Source organism: Grampus griseus (assembly GCF_964374135.1).
Source record: "Grampus griseus genome assembly, chromosome: X".
NCBI lineage: Eukaryota > Metazoa > Chordata > Mammalia > Artiodactyla > Delphinidae > Grampus > Grampus griseus.
The window spans coordinates 60,815,957-60,843,147 of record NC_138999.1 but is presented as its reverse complement, the minus strand read 5'-3'; the positions used below and the strand labels follow the sequence as shown (position 1 = coordinate 60,843,147).

General features: G+C 49.4%; 1 protein-coding gene across 7 annotated transcripts in view; it reads right to left on the bottom strand.

Moving 5' to 3' along the window:
- The window catches only part of NHSL2 (NHS like 2), a gene marked incomplete at both ends in the record, with an annotated part of 266,635 nt that overhangs the window by 62,614 nt on the left and 176,830 nt on the right, over nucleotides 1–27,191 (bottom strand). For 2 of the 7 annotated variants that reach the window (XM_082681767.1, XM_082681769.1), the window contains one exon: nucleotides 20,202–20,268. The exons of 3 other annotated variants lie outside the window; for them this stretch is intronic. In XM_082681767.1, coding sequence (XP_082537893.1) covers nucleotides 20,202–20,268 — 67 coding nt within the window. Of the gene's footprint in view, nucleotides 1–7,550; nucleotides 7,674–20,201; nucleotides 20,269–27,191 lie in introns of those variants that run through there. 2 more of the 7 variants (XM_082681768.1, XM_082681770.1) reach the window with 2 other exon arrangements.

The following is a 27,191-nucleotide window of genomic DNA, read 5'->3' as shown; positions in this document are numbered from 1 at the left end:
TTGCCTGGTAGAAATGAAAATTATTTCTGTCTAGTAGGAAAGATAGCCCCAAGAGTTAAAGTTTTATTATCCTGTATAACTAACCAGTTTTGTATCCAGCTTTTTGATCTTATTCCAGCCTTCTTTTGAAGTCCCTCAAATCTTTTGGTCTCTCATACATTTTTTTTACTATTTTTTTTAATGTGGTAAAATATATATAACACGAAATTTGCCATTTAAATCATTTTAAGTATATAGTTCAGTGGCACTAATTATATTCACGATGTTGTACAACCATCACCACTATCCATTTCCAAAATTTTTCATCACCCCAAACAGAAACGTTGAGCAGTAATTTCCCTTCCCCCCTCTTCCCAACCCCTGGTAACTTCCAGCCTACTTTCTGTCCCTATGAATTTGCCTATTCTAGATATTTCATATAAATGGAATCATACAATATTTCTTTTGTGTTTGGCTTCTTTCACGTAGCGTAATGTCTTCAAGGTTCATCCATACTGTGGTATGGATTAGAACTTCACTCCCTTTTATGGATGGATAATATTCCAATGTATGGATATACCATATTTTGTTTATTCATTCATCCATTGATGGACATTTGGGTTGTGAATAATGGACATTTTGGCTATTGTGAATAATGCTGCTATGAACATTAACATACAAGTATCTGTTCAAGTCCCTATTTTCAATTCTTTTGGTCATATACCTAGAAGTGGAATTGCTGGTTCATATGGTACTTCTATATTTAACTTTGAGGAACTGCCAAACTCTCATATCTTTTTTAAAAACAGCTTTACCACAATGTTGGTTCCTTCATCAACAAGTTCAATACATTTTTGATATGTGATCACTATATATTTCAATGAGAGTCATGTTTTTAGTTCTTTGAAAGTTACATTTTGATAAGGGCAATTTATCTACCTTGCTAATCTTTAAAGCGTAAAATTGACTCCTGCACCCCACTTCAGCCCCTATTGCCTATTGCAAGCTCCCTACAAGGAAGTCAAGGAAATGAGTAGAAATGAGGGCTCCCTTGCCATGAGGCCAGCATGGTGTTTTGGTAGTTATAACAAGAGGGGAAACTTTTTTTTTTTTTTGCGGTACGCGGGCCTCTCACTGTTGTGGCCTCTCCCGTCACGGAGCACAGGCTCCGGACGCGCAGGCTCAGCGGCCATGGCTCACGGGCCTAGCCGCTCCGGGGCATGTGGGATCCTCTCGGACCAGGGCACGAACCCGTGTCCCCTGCATCAGCAGGCGGACTCCCAACCACTGCGCCACCAGGGAAGCCCCAAGAGGGGAAACTTTAATTATGATCCCGTAATAGTGATGGCAAATGAAATCACGCAGGGCTAGGCATGGACACAGAGCGTGTACATCTTTATTTTCACTGGGAACGTACGGAGACTTTTCTCCTTCGGAACATAGAGCAACTGTTGGTTCTCTACAGTGTGACAGCTTCGGCTAGGAAAACTCTAGAGAAAAGTTTTGCTTTAGGTGAGCTCTGGGATCAGAGAGGCCACAGAAATGAATCCACTGGGAGAGATTCTAGTATTCTTTGGGGGCAGCTTCAAACTTTGCCCTCATCATCATTTGACAGAAAGTCTTTAAGGTAGGGAATGAAGAGAAGAAAGAAACTCAGCCTGCAGTTTGAGGAGGAGGGTGGGCACAAAGGTAGGGAGAGGGCACAGACTTGGGTGGGTCGGGGAGCAAGGAACAGCAACCCTGCCCAAGACACAGCTTCTCAATGGGGATTTTTAGTTGCTCCTGAGCGGTCTTTTATTCAAACTATACAATCTCCCCCATAGAACATCTCTCCTAGAGTATTAATCACACATAGAATCAGAGGTATTCTTGCTTTCATACATTTTTAATGTTTCAAACCAAGAAAGTTTTGCCTTTTTGAGTAAGGCTGAAATAAAAGAAAAATCACATATTTTTCCCCCTCACAGCTCAAAAGGAACGAATTGGATTTTGATCACAATTTTCTCACTTTTGAGACAAGATATGGAAGAACAGATGAGTGTAATGGAAGAATTTCACAGGTGGTTAAGAATGTGTAGGAAAAAGAAAACCAGAATAAAAAAGAATGTCACTGTTATAAATATGATCAGAATATATCTATATCTGAAAGCATACCAGGCAAGTTAAGAAAATAAAGGTAAAAGTCTACTTTCCTCTGACACCCTTATTTTACTCCCTCACAGGGCTGTGACAAGATGGAACATACGTAATAAGCAGTTTGCAAAGGACTGCACGTGGCTTGGAGAGGGGCTGGGTGTTTAGGCTCACCCGCTTGGGGGATCTAAGTGGCAGTGAGTTCTAGAGAAAATCCCTGGATCTCAATTTTCACATGTGAAGAGTGAAGACAAAAATTCATGCCTTAGAGGGTTGTCAGAAGGGTGGTAAGATAAGGCTTCCAAGAGAAGCAATAACGAGATGCTGTGGCAGCGTGGTCTGTAGGACACATTGTAGCCCCTACACACATTGTTCTGGAATAGTTGTTTTTCCATATCTGTCACCCCAATTATACCAGAAGTTCCCTGTGACTTGTTTGCCTCTGTATCCTCCTTGCCTCTAAGGACGTTGCCTTGAACCTCATACTCAGCCATTCATTTTTTAACAAACATTTACTAGGCTCTTCCAGCCACCAACTCTTGACAGCTACATTCTGCCCTTCAAACCACTGCTCTATTCTCCCTGCCCTCCCAGCACTGAAGTCCCAGGGGGCAAGACAAAGCTCTTTTCATGGACACAGCGATGTCCCCCCACAGACTCCCCCAGGACTGAGCACTGTTGGCTGACAGTCTTCTTCGAGGATTGCCCAGCCGCCTCCTCAGACCAGTGCTGCATCGCCCAAGACCGTGCTCCTTCCCTGGGACCAGCCTGCATCTAATAACTGGTCCATATGGGCTGGTGTCAACGCCTGGGCCCCTCACCCTAACTCAGAACAACTCTGAAGGGCCAACCCAGTTCCAGAGCTCCTCACAGGGTCAGCTGAGGCTGTTATGAGCTGTCCCAGCCCAACCTTCTCCCTCGAACCAATCCTGCTTCCTTCTCTTAGATCCCAGGTGTTGATCCCAAAGGCACCCAGTAAACTTCTTACATGCAGCCTGCATCTGTCCCCCAGAGGCAGCTCCTGGGCCAGCTTTGTGGCCTGTGTAGGCTCTGGCTCAGCACCTGGGAAGTCTCAATTCCAAGTGATCCCAGGAGGTGTAACAGTCCCCAAGGCCCAATCACTGTGCCCAGACCTTACTCACAGTTACATTTTTATTCCTTTCTCTCTCTCTCTCTTTCTTATAAAATGCATTTGGAACCAATAGGGTGGAAGATATCAGCCTGGAAGCACATAATTATAGCCATGGGAGAGACTATGATAGAGAAATAGATGAACCTAGTGCTTAGCTGAAGAAAAGCTCCCTAGAGGAGGTACCATTTAAACTGAGTTTTGAAGGCTGAGTTAGGGTTTGATGGGTGGACAAGGGATGTGGGAGAGGCACTCCAGACACAGGGTACAGCATGTGCAAAGGCTGGCAGGCGTGAAAGGGTGTGGGGTATGGGAGGGAGAGGAGTAAGGAACAACAAATTCTGGGACACTAGTGGGTGTAGACTGTGCAGGGCGCTACGGGTCACACTGAGGAACCTGGTGCTGAACGAATGCCACCTTCCAGTGTTGCCTAAGCTTCAGCCATTTAGGAACCACTTTGACAAGTTTTGCCATATCTGCGCACTGCTGGTTCTATTTACTATTCACTTCATCTTTTTCTCGCCATGAATTTTTTTTTTTACTTAAAGAAATATATATTAAAAAAATTTTATATGGCACCCAAGAACCAAAACAAAAAAGAGGATCTTTTGCCAGAAATAGAAAGTAACTGTAAAAATAAATACAACGGGAACAGAACAGAGTAATTAAATTCTATGTAGATATCATTGCCTGTCTTTGTCTTTGAGCCTGAGGCCTGCTCTAGCTCTGTTCCGAAAGAAGATTAGCAAGCATTACACAGGGTGAAGAATAGGATCACACTGAGACTTTCTCCTTGATGTAATCAGAAAGCTGGAAAGAGAATGAAGCGGGAATCATTTTCTCACCATGTAATTTAATGTTTTTTAAAGATGCACCGTGTACCATTAAGATCACCTTGGCGTCCCCCTCCCTAGCGCTCGGCTGGCTATGAGAACAGTTGGTAGACAATAAAGTGCCCTACAAATGTGGTTGTTATTACCACTTGATCGCTTTGTCCATTGGCTCTGGGGCAGTCATTCTGGTGTAGCTGCCCTTTCATTGGCTTAGTGAAGGTTTCCAAACGAGTGCCTGTGGCGACCATCATTCTCCATATTGTGCGAGAGAAAGCAGAAAGGGTGGGGCTGGGAGAGGGGCAGGACCCTGGGCATCCCAGGTTCTTAGAACTGTGAGGGCCTTAACAGAGCACCCTATCTTCCCACTTTACAGGTGGGGAAACTGGGACCAGAGGAGAGACACAATTTGTCTAAGGCCACGGAGGGTGTTAGTGTTAGTGGTCTAGTGGGCAGACATGGAAGAAAGAATCGTATAGCCTATTGTTTGAGATCCTGGTCCTAGTAGCTGCTATCTGTGAGGCAGAAGAGAACAGAATGTGGAAGCAGAGATAGGGGGAAGTCAGCCCATCAGGCCTGAGAGCACGGGGGCACCATCAAAAGACCTCCTGGGCTGGGCTCCACAGCTAGGGGCAGAGGTTGAGGTGGGCCTGGGGCCTGCATAGTGGGCAGTGTGGACACAGCCTGCAAGGGGCTCAAGCATTTGCAAAAGATACCCAAAGAAATGAGGGAGAACTGCCCCAAAGGGCAGTACCGACACAGCCAGAGGTGTCCCGGGACTGGGCAAAGTCACCAGGCTTTCTTTTTTTTGAATTTTATTTTATTTTATTTATTTTTGTATACAGCAGGTTCTTATTAGTTACCTATTTTATGCATATTAGTGTATATATGTCAATCCAAATCTCCCAATTCATCCCACCACCAGCCCCCCGCCACTTTCCCCCCTTGGTGTCCATATGTTTGTTCTCTACATCTGCGTCTCTATTTCTGCCCTGCAAACTGGTTCGTCTGTACCATTTTCCTAGGTTCCACATATATGCGTTAATATATGATATTTGTTCTTCTCTTTCTGACTTACTTCACTCTGTATGACAGCCTCTAGATCCATCCACGTCTCTACAAATGACCCAATTTCGTTCCTTTTTATGGCTGCGTAATATTGCATTGTATATATGTACCACATCTTCTTTATCCATTCGTCTGTCAATGGGCATTTAGGTTGCTTCCATGCCCTGGCTATTGTAAATAGTGCCACAATGAACATTGGGGTGCATGTGTCTTTTTTAATTATGGTTTTCTCTGGGTATATGCCCAGTAGTGGGATTGCTGGGTCATATGGTAATTCTATTTTTAGTTTTTTAAGGAACCTCCATACTGTTCACCATCGGGCTTTGGAGTTTGACAGGCCTGGGCTCAATCCCGGTTCTGTCACTTTCTAGCTGTGTCTGACTTTGGGTAAAGTCACTGAACTGCTCTGAGCCCATCCACTCTCTGGAGATGATGTGGGTACTATTAGCACCTACCTCCTAGGAATGCTGTGAGGATCGCACAAGGCAGTGTATGCAAAGTATCATATACAGGGTCCAGCACATTACTCAGCATTACTCCCTTTCCCCCTTCTATGGCCACAACCAGACCCCTGACAAGACATTTTCTTCTCTCCTGGCTCCCTCCCTTAGCCCAGCCCACCCCTTGCAGCTGTCCTCTGATCTATTCTTGTGCTCACCTGCTGTCCCACTTATTGGGCTATGGGGTTCATAAGCAGTCTTTCAGGTATTTGCAGATAAGAAAGCTGAGGGGGCACACTGCAGGGGTTGGGACGGGGACCTCTCTCACCGAAAGACAGAGGGGATGGTGGGTGCTCTGGGGCAAGTGGCCTGCACCCGCTGGAGGGAAAGGCTGGCTGTGGCTTCGCAGAGAACAAAGAAAAGGCTCTAGGCTCCTGTGGCGGCGTTAGAAGGCAGTGCCTTAAGCAAGTCCCTCCATTATAAACTACAAGGCGGAAGGTTAAATATAGCCCTTTCCAGCTGTCTAGGACATAGATTTATGAAATGTCAGAGTTGCGTTAGAGTGAGAAACGATCTTATCTCTGCTCTGTTTTTAGAGAGTAGAAAGGAGGCAATAGAGAAGAGAAATAAATCTGGACTTGCACCAGTGGGCGGTGGGCGGCCACTGGAAGATTTTTAGCAGCCGGGGCTGTTTTATAAGGTCTCACTCTGGTTGCTGAGTGGAGAATGGGTTGGAGAGGGGCAAGAGTGGAAGCAGGGAGCCCAGCAGCAGGGAGGGAGATGGGAGTGCTGGACCAGAGGAATGGGAGGAGAGAACCCAGTGCAGGATGGGGCCGGCCCTGCAGGCCAGGTGCCCCTGGTGCTTTCCTCCCTCCACCCCTCCCTCCTTGGAAGAAGAAGACCAGCTCTCACTTGCCCTTGTCTTCTCTAGGGCTCGCTCTGTTACTTCCCAAAGACACCCAGACTCCTTACTCCTTTGTAAGGCAGCCCATGGAGAGTCTGCTAGAGAGTTCCTCCTTGTCCACAGGTCACACAACTCTGTCTCCTGAGCCCCCCTCAGCCCCCATCTATTCCCTTCACCCTGTGACAGACCCTCAAAGACCTGAAGACCAAAGACCACTTTCCTCTGCTTCTTCTCCATGCCAAACAGCACGTAGTCCTCACAGTATTCAGTTCTCAGTGCCATCACTCTGCTTTTCAAACTCCTTTAGCTCATAAACTCCTTTTGAGCCTACCACAGAGGACCAGCCCTTGTTCCTGCCAGCTACCTCTGCGGCCGTAACTAGAGCTTCCAGTACATTGTCAAGGGCAGGCAACATCTTCTTCACACAAACCAAAGAGGGGTCCCCTGGTGTGGCTCAGGACCCTGAACTTGATTCCACCCTACTGCCAGGAGGTCTGGCTTGAACTATGCTTAGAAAGCACTTGGCCCCTTGGCAGTAACCTGTGTTGACAGATGACCAGTGATAGGCACCCCTTTCCTGCCCCTTCCCATCCGCATCCTTTGGTAGTGCAAAAAACCCAGCATTTTAGCAGGACTCCAGGAGGTGGGTAAAGCCCCGAGATTGACTGAAAAGGCATTTTCCACAATGCAAGGGTCAAGGCTTCAGAGAGCATGTTAAGTCGATTTATAGAAAATGAGAGATAGTATTTCTGACACATACACTTATAATTCTTCAGTCACTTTTCTTATCCCTCTAGAATCCCAGATTATCAGGGTTGGGATGTGATCACATCCACCCTCTCCTCCTCCAGAGCCACCCAAATTTGAATTCCTTTTATAGCCCCTCTGCCAAGTGGTTACCTGCCCCTCCTCGCATGCCTCTAGCACTAAAGGAACCCATCTTCCCCCCGAGAGGCCCAGGCTGCCTCAGGACAGCTCTGAGTGCACGACCCTCCCCCTCAGGGAGCCCCGATTCCTCCCCACGCCCCCTCTGCTGAGCATGCGACCCTGCTCCTCCTCCGACTCACCTCCCCGGCTCCAGAAGAGGGTGATAGCCTCGGCTCTCTCCATCCTAGCGGTATGGACGACCAAGACTCCACATCCAGCAACTCCTCATGCAAGGGAGAAGCGTGTGGTGAGCCCACACTGAGGGCAGGGAGCCGAGGGGCTCCACACTGTTCTGAACCCCGTCCCCAGGCTCCTCAGCGGACACCCAGGGACTCTTCCTGAACCCCGTTTCCCAGCACCCTGGCTGGGTCAGTTTGGCCCTATCGGTCACATGCTCTGTTGCCCGTAAAGTTGTTCCCAGGCTGCCCAGCCCAGGGAAAGCGAAGCAGGATTCAAAGAGTTTCCTCTCTCTCCTTTTCCACTCCCCGCTGCCCCCACTTGCCTGCCCACAGCCACAGTGGTCCAGTCCGTCCCGTCACAGCGAGACCTGTCTGTGAGTTGGTCTTGTCTTTCTCTAGGAAAGGTTCTCGGCCAAAAGCCCGAATCAGAGCCACACAGAGGGCTGACCTCCCGCTCGGCTGCTGTCCTACAGTGAGGGGAAATGAGCAGGAACTGGCTGTCTGAGTCAGCGCCCCTGGTCTATTGTCACCGTGCGGGCCCCTTCCTTCCCAGAGGAGAAACGTGCAGAGAGATAGGCCTTGTTTTTTGCAAGCCTCTCTTGCACACACACACTTTCTCTCTTGGCCTGGAACAAGGCTGTGCACTATGGCCGAACCCAATTCAATTCAGTTTCCCCAACTCCTAGCGAGTGCCTACTCTGGCAGAGGATCACGCCTCCAGCACATAAGGGTCATGTCCCAGCATCCTCGCCACAGACAGAGGAGCTAATGATTATGAGCCCCAGTAACTGGGGAGGAAACTGAGGCTCCAAGAGGGAAAGGGGCTTTCACAAGGTCCGACAGCCAGAGAATAGTGAGACTCAGAGTCCAACTTTGCTCTCCATAGCATCAAGTGGAGAACCCTGCTGCCCTTCTTCACTGCTTCTCCCACCTCCACCCTGCCAGCATTCTAGAATCAGCGTTGCAAATTCTAGCAAAGCCTATTTCCCAGGACACAAAGTAGGAGACAATGGCTGGCTTTAAAACATATCTTGTTCACATTTGTTTCTGTGTGCTTAGAAAGACAAGGTCCTGGGAAATGAGCCATGCGTGCCAGAAGCTCATTGCAGAGGGACTCCATGACCATACCTGGCAAAAAGAGCACAGGCGGACGGACGGCGCCCTGTCCCAGTAACCGGCTTTTAACTGGAAGAGAGGCATCATGGGTTCTTGCTCACAGAGTGAAGACCTAGCCGGAGCTTTGTTCTCTTTCCCATTTTTGCCAGAGGTGCAAAGAGACAGGGAAGCAGCTTGAGGGAGGGAGTTGGGGGCCTCCACTGGAGAAGCCACCTTGTTGCCTCAAGTACAAGGACGCTGAGCCCCTCTTGTGCTGACAAAACTCTCAACTCCTCGAAGGCAGGGCTGTGGGTCTCTGGAGGCCCCACCCTCAGAACATATTTGTGTGGCTTGGGACAAAAACCCATCTAAAAAGACTGACATGAAATGTCCAGGCAAGGACGATGGGTTATGCCCCTAAGGTTGGGAGAAGGTTAGCTTCTAGGAGCAAGGACCTATTGACATCATCAACTGCATTCAAGAATTTAAGTAGGCTGAGGACTAAGCAGTGAACATGCACTGTTGCAACACCAAAAGGGTAGCTTGGCAAGGCCAGCTCCCAGAGGCCAGACGAAAACAGGTTAGGGAGGGAAAAGGCAGGGAAGGGGAGACCCCTCAGGGAGTCTGGCTGTGGTTAGAGAGGAAAGAGAGCCATAGTTAGAGGGAGAGGCAGAGCTACGGCTGGGAGTTAGATGTTTGTCAAGATGGGAGAGATGCTGTGTGTGTGTGTGTGTGTGTGTGTGTGTGTGTGTTTTATATATAGATATATATGTTCGTTTATTATTTTTGTGTCAAGATTGCTGGGTTTTTAAAATAAATTTATTTATTTTTATTTTATTTATTTTTGGCTGCATTCGGTCCTCATTGCTGCGTGCGGGCTTTCTCTAGTTGCGGCGAGGGGAGCTACCCTTCGTTGCGTTGCATGGGCTTCTCATTGCGGTGGCTTCTCTTATTGTGGAGCATGGGCTCCAGGCACGCGGGCTTCAGTAGTTGTGGCACGTGGGCTCAGTAGTTGTGGCTCACGGGCTCTAGAGAGCAGGCTAAGTAGTTGTGGCGCATGGGCTTAGCTGCTCCGTGGCATGTGGGACCTTCCCAGACCAGGGCTCGAACCCATGTCCCCTGCATTGACAGGCGTATTCTTTTTTTTTTTTTTTTTTTTGTGGTACACGGGCCTCTCACTGTTGTGGCCTCTCCCGTTGTGGACGCGCAGGCTCAGCGGCCATGGCTCACAGTCCCAGCCGCTCCGCGGCATGTGGGATCTTCCCGGACCGGGGCACGAACCCGTGTCCCCTGCATCAGCAGGCGGACTCTCAACCACTGCGCCACCAGGGAAGCCCGGCAGGCGTATTCTTAACCACCGCGCCGCCAGGGAAGCCCATGCTGTGTGTTTTTAAGTCGAGGAGCTTCCATCAAAATTGCCTCTCATCCTACCCTCCACACCCCCTGAAGGCTGGACTTCATCTCAGACCAATTAAACCAGAATTTCTCAGGGGTGGTGCCCAGGAGTTGATAGTGTTTTAAATCTCCCCAGGCTGAGAATCATCACACTAGTTCTTGGTAGAGACTGAAGTCCAGTCTTAGCCCAGTTAGTAGGTAGAGGGGAAAGTGGCCTGACTCTCTTAGCTCCCCTATGTTGGCAGCTTAGCAGAGTAGTTAAGAAGACAGACTTGGGAGCCCTACTGCCTGGACTTGAATCCCAGTCTCACTTGTGTGCCCTTGGACAAGTTACTTACCCTCTCTGAGCCTCAGTTTCTAATCTATAGATTAGTTATATAATCTACAGTTTCTAAACTATACATCCCCTTAAAAGATAATAAAAGTACCTATACCATCAGGTTGTCGTGTGGATCAAATGAGTTAATGTCTGCAAAGTGCTCAGGATGCTGCCTAGTTTGATAGAAACTATGCTGGGGCTGGCCCGTGTCTTCTACTGTCTCTCCTGGAAGTCCACCTAAGGCTCAGGAGAGCCTCCCTTCAAAAATGTTGGTGGTCCTGCCCTCGGCTTCTTCTCCCATCAGCTATCATCCCTGGCCTGCCTTGCACAGGCTGGATTCTGTCATCCCCCTCGGCAGCTGCTTCTCACCTGGGCTCCTCTAGGCTGGAGCTGGCTGCTGTTGCTGTGATAGGAACCACCACCACGCATGAGCAGAGCCACATTGTTTGGAGTGGGAAGACTCCACAGCTAGAGTCTCGGCCGATATCTGCCTTTTGTTTCTCAACTCATGTTTCTGAGTTCCTCTGGCTGGAATCAGAGCAAACTATGGTCCCTGGGTGGAGAAATGATCGGTGTGTGTCAGTTTCCACAACACAGACTTCATTTTGGGGGCGTTGGAGGCCTGATGATGGTGGGGGAAGGGGCTGTCTTCATCCTCAGAACAAGCAGTGTGACCTTGGGCTCTCTGGATCAGGACTCTGGCTTGGGCGGCCACTGAAAGAGATCTCAAACTTTCCCCTTTTGCCCTTTACCTTGTGTAGACATCTGCTGTCCCCCAAGCCAGGCCCTGAAGCATCCAAAGAAGCTGGTGACAGAACCAAAGTTTGGGGTAGATGTCCAGGAGGACAGCCATGGTACAGAGGCAGGGGTAGTCAAGAGTCTGGAAAAGGAGATGGGGTAAGCATCTGTGTTCCGCAACAAAAGTAAGGGCAGAAGTGAGAGGAGCTAAGCCACGAAAGTCAGAAACCCCAGAAGCCAGGCCCCCAAGCCAAGTCCCCAAAGCAAGAGCAAGGTTTCAGGCTGCTGGGTGGGTAAGAATATTTCAAAGGAGCAGTATGCTAGACATGGTATGTGCCTTTTACCTCCTGTGTGGCACAGGAGAGGGGCACATCTTCTCCAAGGCAAGCCTAAAGGGGCTAACCAGCAAACCGTGCCCCCCTGCCCCACCCCCAACCTCCAGGTCTACAAATTCCACAAAAGGAATTCACAGAGGTGGCTCTGTGCCACCTTCTCCAATGCCAGAAACGAGAGGCAGAGAACACACCCCACTCAGATGGCAGGGAGAAATTGGGAGCCTCATCCCGCTTCTGGGACCCCACAGCCCTCCATGTGTGCTCTTGGAGAATTTGACAGGAGACTGTTAAATAGAAAATCTGCTGCTGGGAGAGATGAAGGTTTCATCAAAGACCATTTACTCGACAGGGATGCAGATGGCACTTAGGAGGCCATGTCAGCCCAGATTGTTTGGAAGCACTACCCAGGGCTGATGCAGAGCTGACCTGTCAGCATGCAGGACCCCCTTCCAGGGACATCTTTCCTTGTCATCTCAAGCATCGTTTTTGCCTCTTCTCCATGCCAGAGCCTTGTCTGTTTTCTCCGAGTTTGGTCACATGGCCAATGTGGCACAGCGTGTCTCCACCAGAGTGATGAGGAAATCCGAGGCCACAAGGACATCTCTTGGGCACTGGTAACAGCGGTGGGTGGGGGGAGCGGGGGTGGAGAGCAGCTGGACTGTGACCCACATCAATCTCATCTCTGTAGCTAGGTAACTGTGGGCACAGCACCGCACTTGTGTGGGTCTATAAAATGAAAGGTTTGTGGGAGATAAGTGGTTTCCAAAAGCATATCTCACCTTTTAAAATACCTGGGTCCCACCATGATAGACAAAATGTCTACTTTTGCCATGGAAGACTTTTTAACATTGACATGCAAAAATCATAATATATACACACTGTGCTCCCCCAGGACTCCCTCCACACCCCTCTTGGCACCTGTTGAGAAGCTCAGGATCAGGTGATCCCTAGAGTCCCCTCCTATTCTGACAGTTTTAGGCAGTAATGATGGCAGCACACCCATGCTCCTTGCTTACCATGTGCCAGGGGCTTTGCACGCAAGCACCTGGTTTCATCCTCACAACCACTCTATGAGGTAGACACTATGAATCCTACCAGACCAAGGAGGCAACGGAGACTCCGAGAGCCTAGGTCACTTGCCTAAAGGCCTACAGCTAGTACGTGGCCAAGTCTGGCTGAGAATCCAAGCAGCTGTGGAACTCTTCGCCATGTTCTGTATCGGTGATTCTAATCTCTCCACGAATTTTAAGCATTTTAGAGGAGAAGAATCTACAGCATTGCCCCAGTTATTCCCCAACCATAGGTAAAACCAGAAAGCTTCACTTGCTTAATCAAATTTCAATGGCATCCTGCAATCAGAGAAGATACCTGAAACTACCCAGCAGCACAGGCCCAGCCTGGCTTTGTTGTCAAGTGAGGTGGGACAGTGGCAAACAGTACCTATTACTTTTGTTTCCAAGTCTTTGTATCTCTACCATGATGAGGCTTTACACTGTGTGGCATTTTTACACCTCACACAAAAAGCCCTTTAAAACATCCTGTGCCATTTTCTCCTCACCACAGCCCTGTAAAGTGGTGGTGGTGATTATCATTATCCTCTCGTGACAGATGAAGAAACTGAGGCTACAGGAGTAAAATAACTTCCTCCAAAGACCCTAAGCAAGGGTCAGAGCTTGGATTCGAACCTGAGGTTTCCCATACTAAATCCACACATTTCCACATTCCCTGTGGCTGCTTCTCTCCATAAAAAGAGACACCAACTTTTGCATTTATGTCTTTCAAGTATATTTGCTGGCTCAGGGATGTGATATGATTTGGTCTCTCAGTTTGACAGAATGATTTGTCAGGGTACCTGTTCTATATGTAAATGGTTTCTATTTTTCTTTGCACAAACATTATAACAACATTAATGGAAGTCTAAGGGAAAAGAAAAATTCACCAATAAGCCTGCCACCCACAATAAATCTAGTTTTGCTTTTTCCACAAATTCCCTTCCAGCCCTCGCTCATGTGTAGACATGCTTTTTTGCAGGGTTTGTAAAGCTCAGCCTAGATAAAATTTGGTATTGTGCCTTTTGTATGTTATACTTTACTAAGAGCATTGTCTGTGTTGCTAAACTATCTTCATAATTAGCTCTTTAGTGGCTCCACCTCACTTCAGTGAGGTTGGCTGCATCAGGTTCACTTAGCCATTCCCCTATTATTTGACAGTAGGGTGGTCACTGTACTTTTTTTATACCCGTTTTTTGCTTCCTTCTAGTTCTGGCCCAAGGAATGTGGGGGTATCACGATTGGCCTCAAGCCCTGGGTCCATGCCTCTACCTTCAACATGTCTCTCAGCTGTGGGAGGTGAGGAGCACCAGGAAATATTTTGTTTGGTGGCCTAGGGTTTCAGCTTCCTCCATACCTTCCAATGGGCTCATTAAGTTGGCTTAGGAATTATGCCTTTGGGAAGAAGGTCCCCAGGGGGATAGACACCACTTGATTCCCTTATAAGTCTCTGCCACTTCAGCATCCATCATACTGAAATCGAGGATTGTGAGAGTTCCATGAGCTTGTGACTATGAAAGGGCCAGGTCAACTATGAAAATGCCTGACAAACGCAATGAGATGATTTCATTGTGTTTAGGTACAGAGGAGAGAATGGTGGACTCATTTTCATCCTGAAGCACAGATCACCTTGCTTACAGTGCCGGCGTGGCTGCTTGGTGAGGTGGAGGGGGGTTGGAAAGAAGCATGATACCAGTTGTCTCTGCTTTGGAAGCCCCTCTCAACACCTGGTTTGGGCTTAAATTCAAGAATCCCCCACTTTCTCACTATCTCAGGAATCCTCAGCTCTAGCTTCTGGACCCAACATGGAGCCTCAAATGAGTTCAATTATTCCAACAACACAAACGTGTCATCAGACACGTCAGACATCTACAAGGCTGGGAATTGCAGTCCTTGTTGCTGTAGAGATCTGCTAGCCCTAACAGCACAGAACCATAGAACCCTCCTTTCACCATACCTGGTCCCCAGGGTTACTAACTCCTGTCATAGATGCAAAGATGCTGAAAAGTACATGGCATGGCACAATGGGCACAAGCTTGATAGTCAGACGGACTTGGCCTCAAATCCTGGCTCTGCAACTTCCTTGTCATCAGACCATGAGGGAGTTCACTCCCTGCGTCTCAGTTTTCTCCTCTGTAAAATGGCATCAACAATCCCTGCCTGACCAGCACAGACAAGACTACCCATGAGCAGAGGTTACCCCCAGCAGGTACAGGTCAGGGGCATTCTGGGAGAGAAGGGGAGAAGGGGGCAGATGGGAAGCGAGGGGTACATGGAGAAGGAGGGGAGTGGGGGTGGTGGGGGGAGGGAGCAGTGAAAATTGGTGTGGATCATTTACCAGGAGAGATTCATCAAGTCCAAGACTGTGACTTGGTCATCTCACCTCCAGGCAAACCATTTTTGAAAACTGTTTCACAGAACAAATAGGAGCTATACTAATGGGAAGTTGAATGCAATATGTGCTAATTATTAAAATAAATAAAACGTTTCTCTATCGTTTTCCAAAAAACAATTCCCCCACCCCCCCAAAAAACCCACTCCCTGCCTGGAGGTTGTTCTGAGGGTTAAGTAAAGTTGTGGATGAAATGTGCTGGCATTTATATACAGGATGGATAAACAACAAGGTCCTACTGTAGAGCACAGAGAACTATATTCAGTATCCTATGATAAACCATAATGGAAAATAATATTAAAAAAGAATGCATATATATGTATAACTGAATCACTTTGCTGTACAGCAGTAATTAACACAACATTGTAAATCAACCATACTTCAATTTTAAAAAGTGCTGGCAGGGCTTCCCTGGTGGCGCAGTTGTTGAGAGTCCGCCTGCCGATGCAGGGGACACGGGTTCGTGCCCCGGTCCGGGAAGATCCCGCAAGCCGCGGAGCGGCTGGGCCCGTGAGCCATGGCCGCTGAGCCTGCGCGTCCGGAGCCTGTGCTCCGCAACGGGAGAGGCCACAACAGTGAGAGGCCTGCGTACCGCAAAAAAAAAAAAAAAAAAAGTGCTGGCATACAGTAGGTGTGTGATATTGGTTCCCTGTCTCTTCTCTGTGGGATACTGGTTCACATAGATGGTTCATATGTGCACAGGTATGCACATGCTGTGTAGTTAGGGTGGCACTACCATGTATCTTCCCTCACCCCATACAGATTCACAGGGCAACAGGGCTACACTTACTCAAAAGGTGAAAGGGGGTGTGAAAGTTGATGAGAAATCAATTCCAACTCACGAGCCTGGTAGACAAGTCTTTCCAGGGTCAAAGCAACCTATGCTCCATGGTCATGTTGGGCTTCCACACACTGTGACTACCCTGCCCCCACCCTCCACCTCCACCTGCTTTGTAGCTGCACTGGTTGCTCCCCACGGTCCCCCACACATGCCAAGCTCACTCTGCTTCCATTCTCAGGGAAAGACCCATGGTGTTCCCCCATCTGCAATCATAATCACTTGTTTCATTTGAAAAGCAATCCCAGCTTTCTAAAAGCTTCCTAGCATCTCACACCACATCTTCCCAAGCCCCCTTGGCAGGGGTGGGGTGGGGTGTGTGTGTGCTAAGGATCACCTTTAAGGATTTACAGCTTTTATAGCTGAAGGATGGAGGTAACAGAGGTGAATGACTTGCCTAAGATCACCCTGCTGGTTCACAGGCAAGAGAGATGAGAACCCAAGCCTTCCAAGGCCCGGTCAACAGCCTCCACCCTCCGGTAAACAAATTTTAGCCCTTGCCTTAGAAAAGCTCACATTTTACTAGGGCAGATAAGCATGTAATAACAACCATAAAAATGACAATGCCTGAAGGAAACCAATCTGAAAAGGCTACATACTGCATGATTCCAACTATATGACATTCTGGAAAAGTCAAAGCTATGTTAATATTATAGTGATCAGTGGTTGCTAGAATGATTGGTGGTGGTGGTGGTGGAGGGGAGATGGAGGTGGAGCACGGAGCATTTTTAGGGCAGTGAAAATACTCTGTATGATACCATAACGATGGATACATGTCATTATACATTTGTCCAAACCCATAGAATGTACAACACCAAGAGTGAACCGTAACGTAAACTATAGACTTGGGTGATTATGATGTGTCAGTGTAGGTTCATCTATTATAACAAATGTACCACTCTGGTGGGGGACGCTGATCATGCAGGAGACTATGCATGTGCGGGGGTAGGGGGGATATGGGAAATCGCTATACCTTCTCTTTAATTTTTCTGTGAACCTAAAACTGCTCTTAAAAATAAAAGCCTTTATTTTTTAAGAGACAGATGAAAAGCACATTGAAAAAAAAAAGACAATGCCAGCAACGATAAAACTATGTACAAGTTCCCAAATTAGTACAGAGGAGGGAAAGATGAACTCTGTTAATTAATTTTGTATGGAGGAAGGAGGTCGGTCAGGTAAGGCTTTAAAGAAGAGGTGACACCCAATCAGGGTTTTGAAGGATGACTAGGAAATTGCCAAGAGAAGATAGGTGGTTAGAGGCAGGGGTCCAGACAGAGGAAAGTGCACTTGTGAAAGCAGGGACGTGTTGAATGGGCATGTTGTATTTGGGAAACCACAAGTTATTCAAGATGGCTGGATCATCAAGTTCAACAGGAAGTGACAGGAGGTAAGGCCAGAGAAGTAGGTGGGGTCCAATCATGGAAGGTCTCTAAGTTGTGCTAAGGAACATATAATTTACCCTAGAAACTGGTGCTTCCCAAACCTTAGGCAATCCTGTTTTACATTCTCAAATTTTTCAATGCACCTATACTACTATTTACTTAGCCATTTTATTAAAAAAGGTTCACTTTAAAAACACTTAATCTTGCCCTAATAAAAAATATATGAGAAACCACAGGTTGGATTTGCTAGTTATATTTTTTCCTAATACACATGAAAATATATCCAGAACTCTGAAAGGTGAAAAAAAGTTTTGTCTATACCACCTGCAAATGATTCTCTGAGCCACCTGGGACATGCAGGGTACATGTTGGGTGCAATCCTGATCTCCCTTCTGCAAATTAGCAAGGCTTGGCTTCATAGCAGGGGAGTGCAGGGGAAGCTCATTCTGGGGGCTGTGCTATGCACGGCCAGGAGAAGGGCAAATATGGAGGCAGGGAGCCTAGTTCTGGAACGGGCCAGAGATAACAAAGGCCTGGACTCAGACATTGACACTGGGATAAGAGGAGGGGCTGCCAGGTCTCAGAGGAAGACTCAACAATAAAGATTTGTTGAATGAACGGATGGATGGGTGGGTGGATGAGTGAAAAGTGTAAGTGTGAGGTGAGGGAGAAAGAGAAGATGACTCCCAGGTTTCTAGTCTGGGTTCCTGGAGAGATGGTGGTGTCACCAAGAGAAAATGGAAAAGAGAAAGGGGGGCTTCTCTGCAGGGGCAGAGGGCGGTACAAGAAGATGTGCTCAGCTGAGTGTGAGGTCCTCGTGTGATATTCAGGTGGAGATGGAGCAGTTGACTATGTTAGTTTGAGCTGGAGGTAGATATTTGGAGGCCAAGCCTCTGGAGGTGGTCTCTGGGTGTGGCCTTGACCGCCAGGGGAGAGGGTAGGAGGGTAGGAGGAGACACAGGCTGAGACAGCGCTCTGAGGAAAGGAATTTGCAGTAAGGGTGGGCAATGGAAGTGGTACTTTCTTTCTCCACAAAGCCTTTCCTCATGACCTCAGGACAAACTGCCTCCCATGGCCAGGGCCTTGCTTCCTTCCTTAGGCCACTAGCCAACTTTCCTGTGCTTCCCTCCTTTCCTTGACCAGTCTGTGGGCAGCCTGGGGCTAGGAGGCTAACCAGGCTTTCTCTAGTTAGCCCAGTGGGCATGAATGTTCAACCAAGGCTTCTGGGACTGCCTAGGGATGCTGAGGGTGAAGGTACAGTGCTGGGGGAAGGCAAGAGCCAGGAGGTGAAGCGGGGCGGGAGGTAGAGTGAGGGGTGGGGGGAGAAGTGGTCATGAGACCACCTCCTCAGGCAGCCAGAAGCTACTCCCATAGCTACTGCCTCCAGGATGATCCTGGATTGGAGCTGCCACTGAAGATGCAGAGCAATTTTTAAGAGATGAAATGGCAGCCAGTAACTGTCCCAAGCTGTAGCACAAGCAGTTATGTGGGAAGTTACCCTCAAGCTCCTGTACTGGCCTGTACAAGGCATCTCCATTTAATACCAGCAGGTCCTGAGCCTCCAGCTCTGTGGCAGAGAAGCAGGAGGTGGCGGTTGGGCCATTCACTTAGCGGCGTCCTTAGAAGAGTGTGTCCCCAGAAGATTCCAAAGAAACTTCAATGCCCAGAACCTTTGCCGTTGGCTCATTCCACCACAGGGTCCCCAGTTCAGCCCATCCAGGAGGCCAAACCAGGACCTGCTCTGACAGGTGGGCCCCCGTGGCAGTCACCCTGCCTGGCAGCACATCCCAAGTCACTTGTTTTGTAGCTTCCCTCCTCACTACACCCTGCAAGACTCCCGTTTTAGGGCTGCCCCTAGGACTGGCTGGCCCTGGACAACTCCCCTCAACCAGACGGCCAGCTGAGTCCCCAGGAAAAGGCAGAGGCAACCCTCTGGGCCTGAGCATGGCAGATTTTCAGCAAGACACCTATCTATTTGTTGCTTTCTTATGGTAAACTTGAATTAAATTTAGCGAAAACTTTTTCTTCCTTCCCGCTGGCCTGAATGGTAGTTGAGGGCCTCCCCAACAGGTACAGATGAAAACCACTGGCTTCTCTGTGAGGAGGGATACTGAGAAGGGAGAGGAGGGGGCACCGTCAAGACAGAGGGAGGAGGGCAGGGAAGGTACCCCTGACCCTAGTGCGTGCGGCCTGATCTGAAGCAGCAGTGGAAGGTGCTTCCCAGTGACCAAGGGAAAAGCAGGAGGGAAAAGAGTTGGTGGGGGGTGAATGGGACAAGAGAAGTTGCGTCCACGTTGCTCTTGCACTGCCTGGGATGGCGGGCTAGGAAAAGTTGTCTCCAGATCCTGTGTCCCTGATTTCCACACTGTTAGCATCCAGGAGGGGGTTGTTGGGGGGAGCTATGCCAGCACCCTTGAGTCTTTGTTTGGAGAGGGCCCAGGGGCGAAGCAGGTCACGCCCAGGGTAGGAAGGCAACAAGCTCAAAGCTGGCATGGGCTCCTCTCGCCCGTGTGGTGAGGAGAGCTCCCTGCCGGGGCTGGGGCAGAAGGTGGGGGCAGGGCATTACACAGCAAGAAACAGATTCATCTGGATCATTCCGTGCATGCAGCATAGGAGCTAGAGCCAGGAGAGGTGTAGGTGTACAGTGCGGGGGTGGGGGCCGCTGGGGGAGATGAAGGTTTGAATAACAAAGGAGGCTCATAAAGGATAAGCCATGCATGGTTCCAGGTCTCTGCCTACTGATGCAGACAGAAAGCACAGTCCTAGCAATAAACTTCAGTCCACAGCACGTTGCTCACTTCCCTGACGCTCCAGCTACCCTCCAGAGGCTACATGGGGTTGCTGACGAAGAGGCCGGCCCCTACCAGCTCGGGGAGCTCTGACTTATGCAATTCAGGCTGGCGCGGGAGCAAGGGAGCTGGGAGTTCACCGGCATCTCCCTCGGGCTCTCTCGCCGCCCCCTGCCAGCCCCTGAAAGTCACGCCAAGGGTCAGGGGCCCCCGCGCGGCTGCAGCTGGGGAGGCCCTGGTTGGAGGGGCCCCGGAAAAAGGAGGGAAGGGAAGAGAGTACCTGTTGCTGAATGCATCCTGCTTTGGCTCTTACTCCTCGGTTGCTTGTGGTGAGAGTTGCCCATCATTCTGTTCTGGACTGGCAGCCGCCCCGTGGCTGCCGCCGCCGCCTCCTCCTCCTCCTCCTTTCCTCCTCCTCCTCCTCCTCCCCCTCCTCCCCCCTCCTCCTCCTCCTCTGCCTGTGCTCCTCCCCAGGTGCTTACATCACCTCAGCTTTGCTTCTCACACACATGGCTCATCAAAATCCCACTTGTGCCCCTGGCACACAATTGTCCAGATCTGACGCTCTCACTTGGACTAGAGCCTGCTAGGAGCTTCTCTCAGCCTCCCTCTATCTCTCTCCCTCTCTCCCTCCCTCTCTCCCTCCCTTCCTCTCTCTCTCTCCCCCTCCCTCCCCCCTCCCCCTTGCTTGGTGCTCCACTCAGGTTGAGCAGCCCAGGTTCCAGGAGAACCCTAGTGAGCCTCGAGTTTGGCCCCCGCCACATCTGTCTCTGCAGACGGGGCCAGCACGGGAGCCCTCGGGGACCCGTCTCGCCAGCCCTCACCGTCCCTGGCTGCCTCTGTTCCTAGTGCTGTCATTTCTGCTGCCGCTAGCTTGCGGCTCTGTCTGCAGAAGCTTGCAGGAGCGAGGGGCCAATAACAGAGCCTAATCTGGGAGTGTGACAGGGACCAGTGAAGGAATGTGCTACCCAGGAATTCTAAGTGACACAGTTCCCTGCTCCACTGGGGGACGGATCCAGTTCTGTAAGTGACAGCTGCCAATGGACTCTGGGCTCCAGTCTTGACTGAGGAAATCTGGGCAGAGCACGAGGCTGCCAGGCTGCAGACTGGGAACGAACACAGCCAGATGCCTCTCGCATGCCCAGTGTGGCCACTAGGTGTACCTGCCTCCTTGTCAGACACACCTGAAGTCTCACTCCACTCTCCCCTCCTTCGCCTGCCTTGTCTTCCCAGGGGAGGGTAGCGCTGGCAGCCCAGAGATTCACAGACAGGAGCCGGGACCCTTGGCAGCCAATGAGAAGGCTCCTTCCATGAGTCCCACTGTAAATCCTCTTCCTCTCTTTCTCTCCTCTCTCTCTCTCTCTCTCTCTCTCTCTCTCTCTCTCTCCTCTCTCTCTCTCTCTGTCACACACACACACACACACACACACACACACACACACACACACACACACGAAGCTGTTCCCTGCAAGCGTTGCAGCCCTGTGGGATAAATGACATGGGGCAGGTTGTGCTGGCTTAGCAGCTCATTCCAGCCACAATAGCCTGGCAGCGAGGAAGGGCCATGACTCCTGGAATCAACTCTGCCAGAGCCAGACAGCCTTGAGTGACTTCACTTACTTAGCAGAGTTGTCATACTGCCCAACGCTGATGTCATCAGACTCATGCTCACAGAGACAGGGAGCCTGTCTGTCACAATCACGGCCACAGAGCACTGTGGATGCAGGTCCAACTACAGCCTCAGCCTGGCAGACTTGGGGCTCTGTGCCACCCAGAAAGCAGAGCTTTCTGACTTTGGGGCAAGAGGTCTAAAGTGGGATCCATCTGTCCGTCCATCCATCCATCCATCCACCCATTCACTCTCCCATTCAGTCATTTAGTCATTTTTTCAACAGTTTCCAGGGATCTGCTCTGGCCAGGCAGGCCTTGTGCTAAGTGTTGGGGACACAGCGGTGTAAGTCACCATGTAGGAGGGGTGACTGACATATCCACAGACCATGACAGTACAGTGTGATCACTGCTATACCAGGGAAAGGATCACATGCTGGGGGAACACCAAAGAGAAACTTCTTTGGTCTGGAAAGGTTGGAGATACCTTCCCAGAGGAGGTAACTCTTGCAGTGGGTCGAGAAGGATGAAGAAGAATTGGCCAGACCCAGAAAGGGAAAGGGTAGATTGTTAAATATTTGGAATAGTACCTGTGCTAGGAACATCTCCTGCCAGGCCCCCAGATGTCAAGGGTCTGTTCGGGTTTCTTCAATAATTCCACACACATCCCTTCAGCTCCACCTCTGTGCCAGAACAAGGCTACAGAGGGAGGCAGACACTGCTGGGGAGATAGATAATTATACTGAGAAGTCACAGGATGGTGTGATCCTTGCTTGGGCTTTGCAGCTCACTGTTGAATGTGTCAGGAGGCCTCCAAGGGGACCTACTGGAGGTCAGAAAAGAGGTCTTGGGAAATAGAGGTCCCAGAGCAAGTGTGAAGGACCAAGGGTGAAGCATCTTGAGAAAACAGATTTATGAGAAAAACCTTAAAGATTTATGAACATAGGAAAAACCTTGAAAGTGAGGTTTGGGGACAGTTTGGTCCCTGCCCTCTTGTCCACTTGTGGTGTGTCCTAGATATGAGTCTTGGTAGGTCCAAGGTTGTAAACATGGACTGAAAAAAGCTTAGAGAGGCTGGAAGAGACAGAACCCTGATGTCTTGAGATAGTCCTAAAATGCACAGGAACACCCTGAGAGTCAAAGCAGAATCGAACTCAACTGGGCTGTGCACTTGGGCCACCAGATGATATTCCCAGGGGCCAGGTGAGGAAGATTGAATAGGAACAGGCATGTTTTGGAAGTGTTTGGGGACTAAGGGGATGGAGGGGGCTGCTGAGGAATGAGTGAATGATAAACTGAGCACACTTGTGTACTCACTACCCAGGTCAACAAGCTGAGCCTGACCAGGACTACAAAAGCCCTCCTACAATCAGTTTTTAAACCATTATTGCAGATCTCCTCACAATAGCCCTGTCAGGTAGATATCAGTTCAATCCACTTTACAGATACCTAAACGGAGGCTAAGTGAGGGGAGGGAGCTTGACTGAGGTCTCCACTGGCCTCTTCCACTGGGCCTATACACCTGCTCAAGTTGCCCCCAGAGGAGAAAAGCCAACAGAACAGAACAACAGACACAGAACCCCTCCTTTCTCCTTGTGTCCCTTGACCTTATCATTCCTCTCCCTCCTTTTCTTGTCTGAGCTTCTCATAAGGGGAGTCTACAGCCCGTGTCCCACGTCCTCACCTCCTCCCCTCTGCAGCCCTGGCCCCTCCTCATCCCTCACCCAGTAACCAATGTCCCCATGGCCACATCCAGGATGCTTCAGCATCTTTTGTCATTGGGTCTCCCTGCTCTGTTTGCCACTGGGAGTCACGTGCTCCTTCTTGACTAAATGAACCCAACTAGTACATGGGGCAGCCAGTATTTGAACCCCTGTCTGGCTATCTCCAAATTCAGCACCTTCTCCACCATACCCCTCTTTATCATCTAACGGGGATGGGAAATGCCTTTAGACATGTTTACCACTTTCCTCTTCTTCCCCTATCCATTTACTGAATCCTGTAAGCTATTCCTTGGAACTGTCTCATATCCAAGCACTTCTCAGTGTCACCTCCAGTTCTCTCACCCTGGTCCCAGCCACCATTATCCCTCTCCCCCAGAAAACTGCAGTGAGCATCCTCTTCACTGGGTTCCCTGCTTCCATCCCTGCATCTCATAATCTATTCTGCACACAACAGCCAGAATGAGCTTTTACAAACGTAAACCAAATCATATCAGTCCACTGCTTGGAGCCTTCCAGTGATCTGTTGTCTAAAGCGTCAAGTCCATGCTCTCTAGCCAACACTCAGAACCCGCCCAGCTGACCTCTTCGACTTCTCTCTCTCTCGTTCCCTGAAACAAACCCTTCTGCCCATGCAACCTGTGGGCTACTCGTTATATTCTTTACCTTGTCCTTGTGATTTACCACTCCATGGTGCAGCAACCCGGGAAAGGTTTTGTAGTCAGAGAAATCTGGATTCATATCCCCACTCTGCCATTTCTACCTGTGTGATCTTGCAAAGTTACTTAACCTCCCTGCCCTCGACTTTCCGTATCTGTATAATGGAGGATGAAAACATCTAACTTGCAGGCTATTGAGAGATATCTGTTAGCTAACGGGCATCAGGCACGTAGTAGGTGCTTGCTAAAAAGTGCTTCTCATCCCCTTCTCACTGTCTCTCCTTATTGTTCCCAAATCCTACAGCCCCTCAAGCTTCAGCTCAATCCCCACCATCCCATGAAAGCCCTCTCCCCACCCACCCTCAGTCTGCAGGGCTCACTCCCTCCTCAGTACCTTCAGCCCCGGCTGTATGAGCCACTCACTTGTCCCTAAACATAGATGTCCTGAAATTGTTAGAAATCTTGCATGTGCTCATGAACCTTCTCTGCCCAGGCAGCTTGTGAGTTCCTTGGGGGATGGGCTGGAATTTGCATCTTCAAGTATGCCCTGTGCAGGGCCTGGCACAGAGGATGTCTCAGTGTTTGCCAGTGAATCAGCAAAGACCAAGCTACCCTGACCAGGCAGACCTTCCTTCCTCCTCTTCCTCCACATCTTCTTTGCTCCCTGACAATCCCTCAAAAGGCTCCACATGCTTGGTCCTCGTGTCCCTACCAACCCAAGAGTCTTCTGAAAATGTTCTCATCCCTTTTTACTTATCAGGGTGGACCTCCAGGCTGTGTGTGGTGCTAGTGGCAGCTGTTCTGCTGGGTCCACTGATATGAGATCACTGCTCATAGAACGGTGCCAGGAAGATCAGCTACCCATTGCGCCGAGTAGCGTGCTGGGGATGGGATGCAGTGGCTTTAGGAAGGGGTTAGGCCCGTTATGATGTTTTCATGTGGAGTTTTAGAGGGGAAAGGGCTTCAGCACACACATAAGCCAAGCCAGGCCAGGAGCAGCCGTGTCTATGGAGGAAAGGCCGGGTCCTCACCCGACTTGGAGTCTTAGAGACACCAGGAGAGATGACAGAGAAGTCTGAGGCTTGAAATAAGCAAGTCTGGGGTCCATTTCCCCAAAGTGAAAGCGTTTAAGGCTCATTGTTGCCACCTCATCAGTCACATCCAGCTGTACTCGGGGCTGGGGGAAGAGTGGACGGGGCAGTAGTATCTCCAGACTGTCCCCGGGAGCCCAGGAGCTGGAACTAGAGCCAGCATGTGGCTTGAGTCATGCTCTCACTCACTCCTCGCAACCACCCTGTGACCTGTGTGCAGTATTAGGCCCGGATCTGCAGATGAGGAAGTAGAGCTTGGGGAGGGAGGTGGAGCTGCTAAGTGACATGGTCAGAACTAAAAGCCAAGTTAGACCAACTCCAAACCTGGTCCTTCCCTCCTCTGGCCTGGCTGCCATGACCCTCACAAACACTATCCGGCTGTGGGCAAACCTCCAGGTGCAAGTTCCGCAAGGAGAAGTGGATTCTAATACCCGGCTCCAACTCTGGCTCTGGCAGGCCGTAGCCGACGAGAAGCTGGCCCCTGGCAGTTCACTCAGTGCCCCATCCTGGGGACACTTTCCCACTGCACATCAGTCACAGCCCCTCAAGCCTGAAGCACTAACTTCTCTTCCAGCCCCAAATAAGAGCTGCCTGTTTTCTACTTCTTCTGCCAGGAATGCTTTTCCTTCCACTTCCAACTCTGCTTGTGTAAAGTCATATTCATCTCTCAAGACCCAGCCTCCTCCTCCATGAAGCTTACTTTCAGCCTTGCAGACAGAAGCAAACTCACCTCCACGTGGCCATATCCTCTTTATTATTAAAAAATTTTCCCCCAACTCATCAAGTTGTATACATTAACTATGTACAGTTTTTGTATGTCAATCATACCTCAATACAGTGGTTAAGAAAACATATCCTGGGCTTCCCTGGTGGCACAGTGGTTGAGAGTCCGCCTGCCGAAGCAGGGGACATGGGTTCGTGCCCCGGTCCGGGAAGATCCCACATGCCGCGGAGCGGCTGGGCCCATGAGCCATGGCCGCTGAGCCTGCGCGTCTGGAGCCTGTGCTCTGCAGCGGGAGAGGCCACAGCAGTGAGAGGCCCGCGTACCGCAAAAAATAAAATTAAAAAAAAAAAATATCCTCTTCACAAATGTCAGGCCCATAGCACATGCCTCCTCGTCCTGCTTCAAGCCTTTCCTGATCTTCCCAAATGTAAACTGCCTCTTCCTTGTGTTTACAATACAATGTTCCCCAAAGTGTGGTATACATTTTGCTGTGGCAAATGCTAGTGAGACAATGGTACGAGAGAGGGAATTTTCAGTATATGTGAAAGATCTTTTTAAAGTTTAATAGTCATGTATTCATTCTAATGCATATTAAATTCTAATAATATTCAGAGGAAAACTCTAGTGCAGAAAATGTGTAATTTCCTGAGCACTCAAGGCTGAATTAAGTGAGTTGGTTTAAAGAAAAATAATTCAGTATCTTTAAAGTATATTGAATTACTTACACCTTCCTCCCAGGGCTGTTGTGAGAAGATCTGCAATGATGGCCAAAAACTGCTTTGAGGAGGGCTTCTTTAGTCCTGGTCAGGCTCAACTTCTTGACCTGGGTAGTGGGTACATTGGTGTATTCACTTTGTCATCATTCATCAATGTGAGCACTTTTTGATGTGTGCATTTTTTGGTGTGTATGTTAATTATCCATAACATTTATTTTTGGAAAAGCAGCTGACAAATTTTTAAAAACAGTCCCTTGCTCAAGAGGAGCTGAATACTTTGTGTTTGGGGCCCAAGTGACTAGAGAGGTGGTGCCGTTAACATCCAAGGAAGGGAGGGCACGGCTGTATAGAAAGTGGGTTTAGGGAAAGCAGGAGGCTGTGGATTTGTGATTTGGGGCATGTTTTCTTCTTTGTCCCCTGTCCCAGTGAGAAAGCCAGAGCACCTTCTGAGAGCTGGTACTGATGAGTCGCAGGCCAAGGGGGTGGAACCAGCCTGGATCATAAACGAGCATACATCCCAGAGGCTGAGCAAAGAGGCCGGCACAGGGGACAGAGTGTTGGCTGGATGCTTCATAACCTTGGGTGGGTTCTGGGCCTCTCTGCACCCCATTTAGTTCCCACTTGGGCAGTGAAATAAATGGACCTAACTGTTCCCTGAGGGTCCCGTCAGCTCAGACATTCAGAAAGGTGTTGCCGCACTGAAATTTTCAACAACAAATGGTTGCACTGAAATTTGTCAACGAATGCGTTC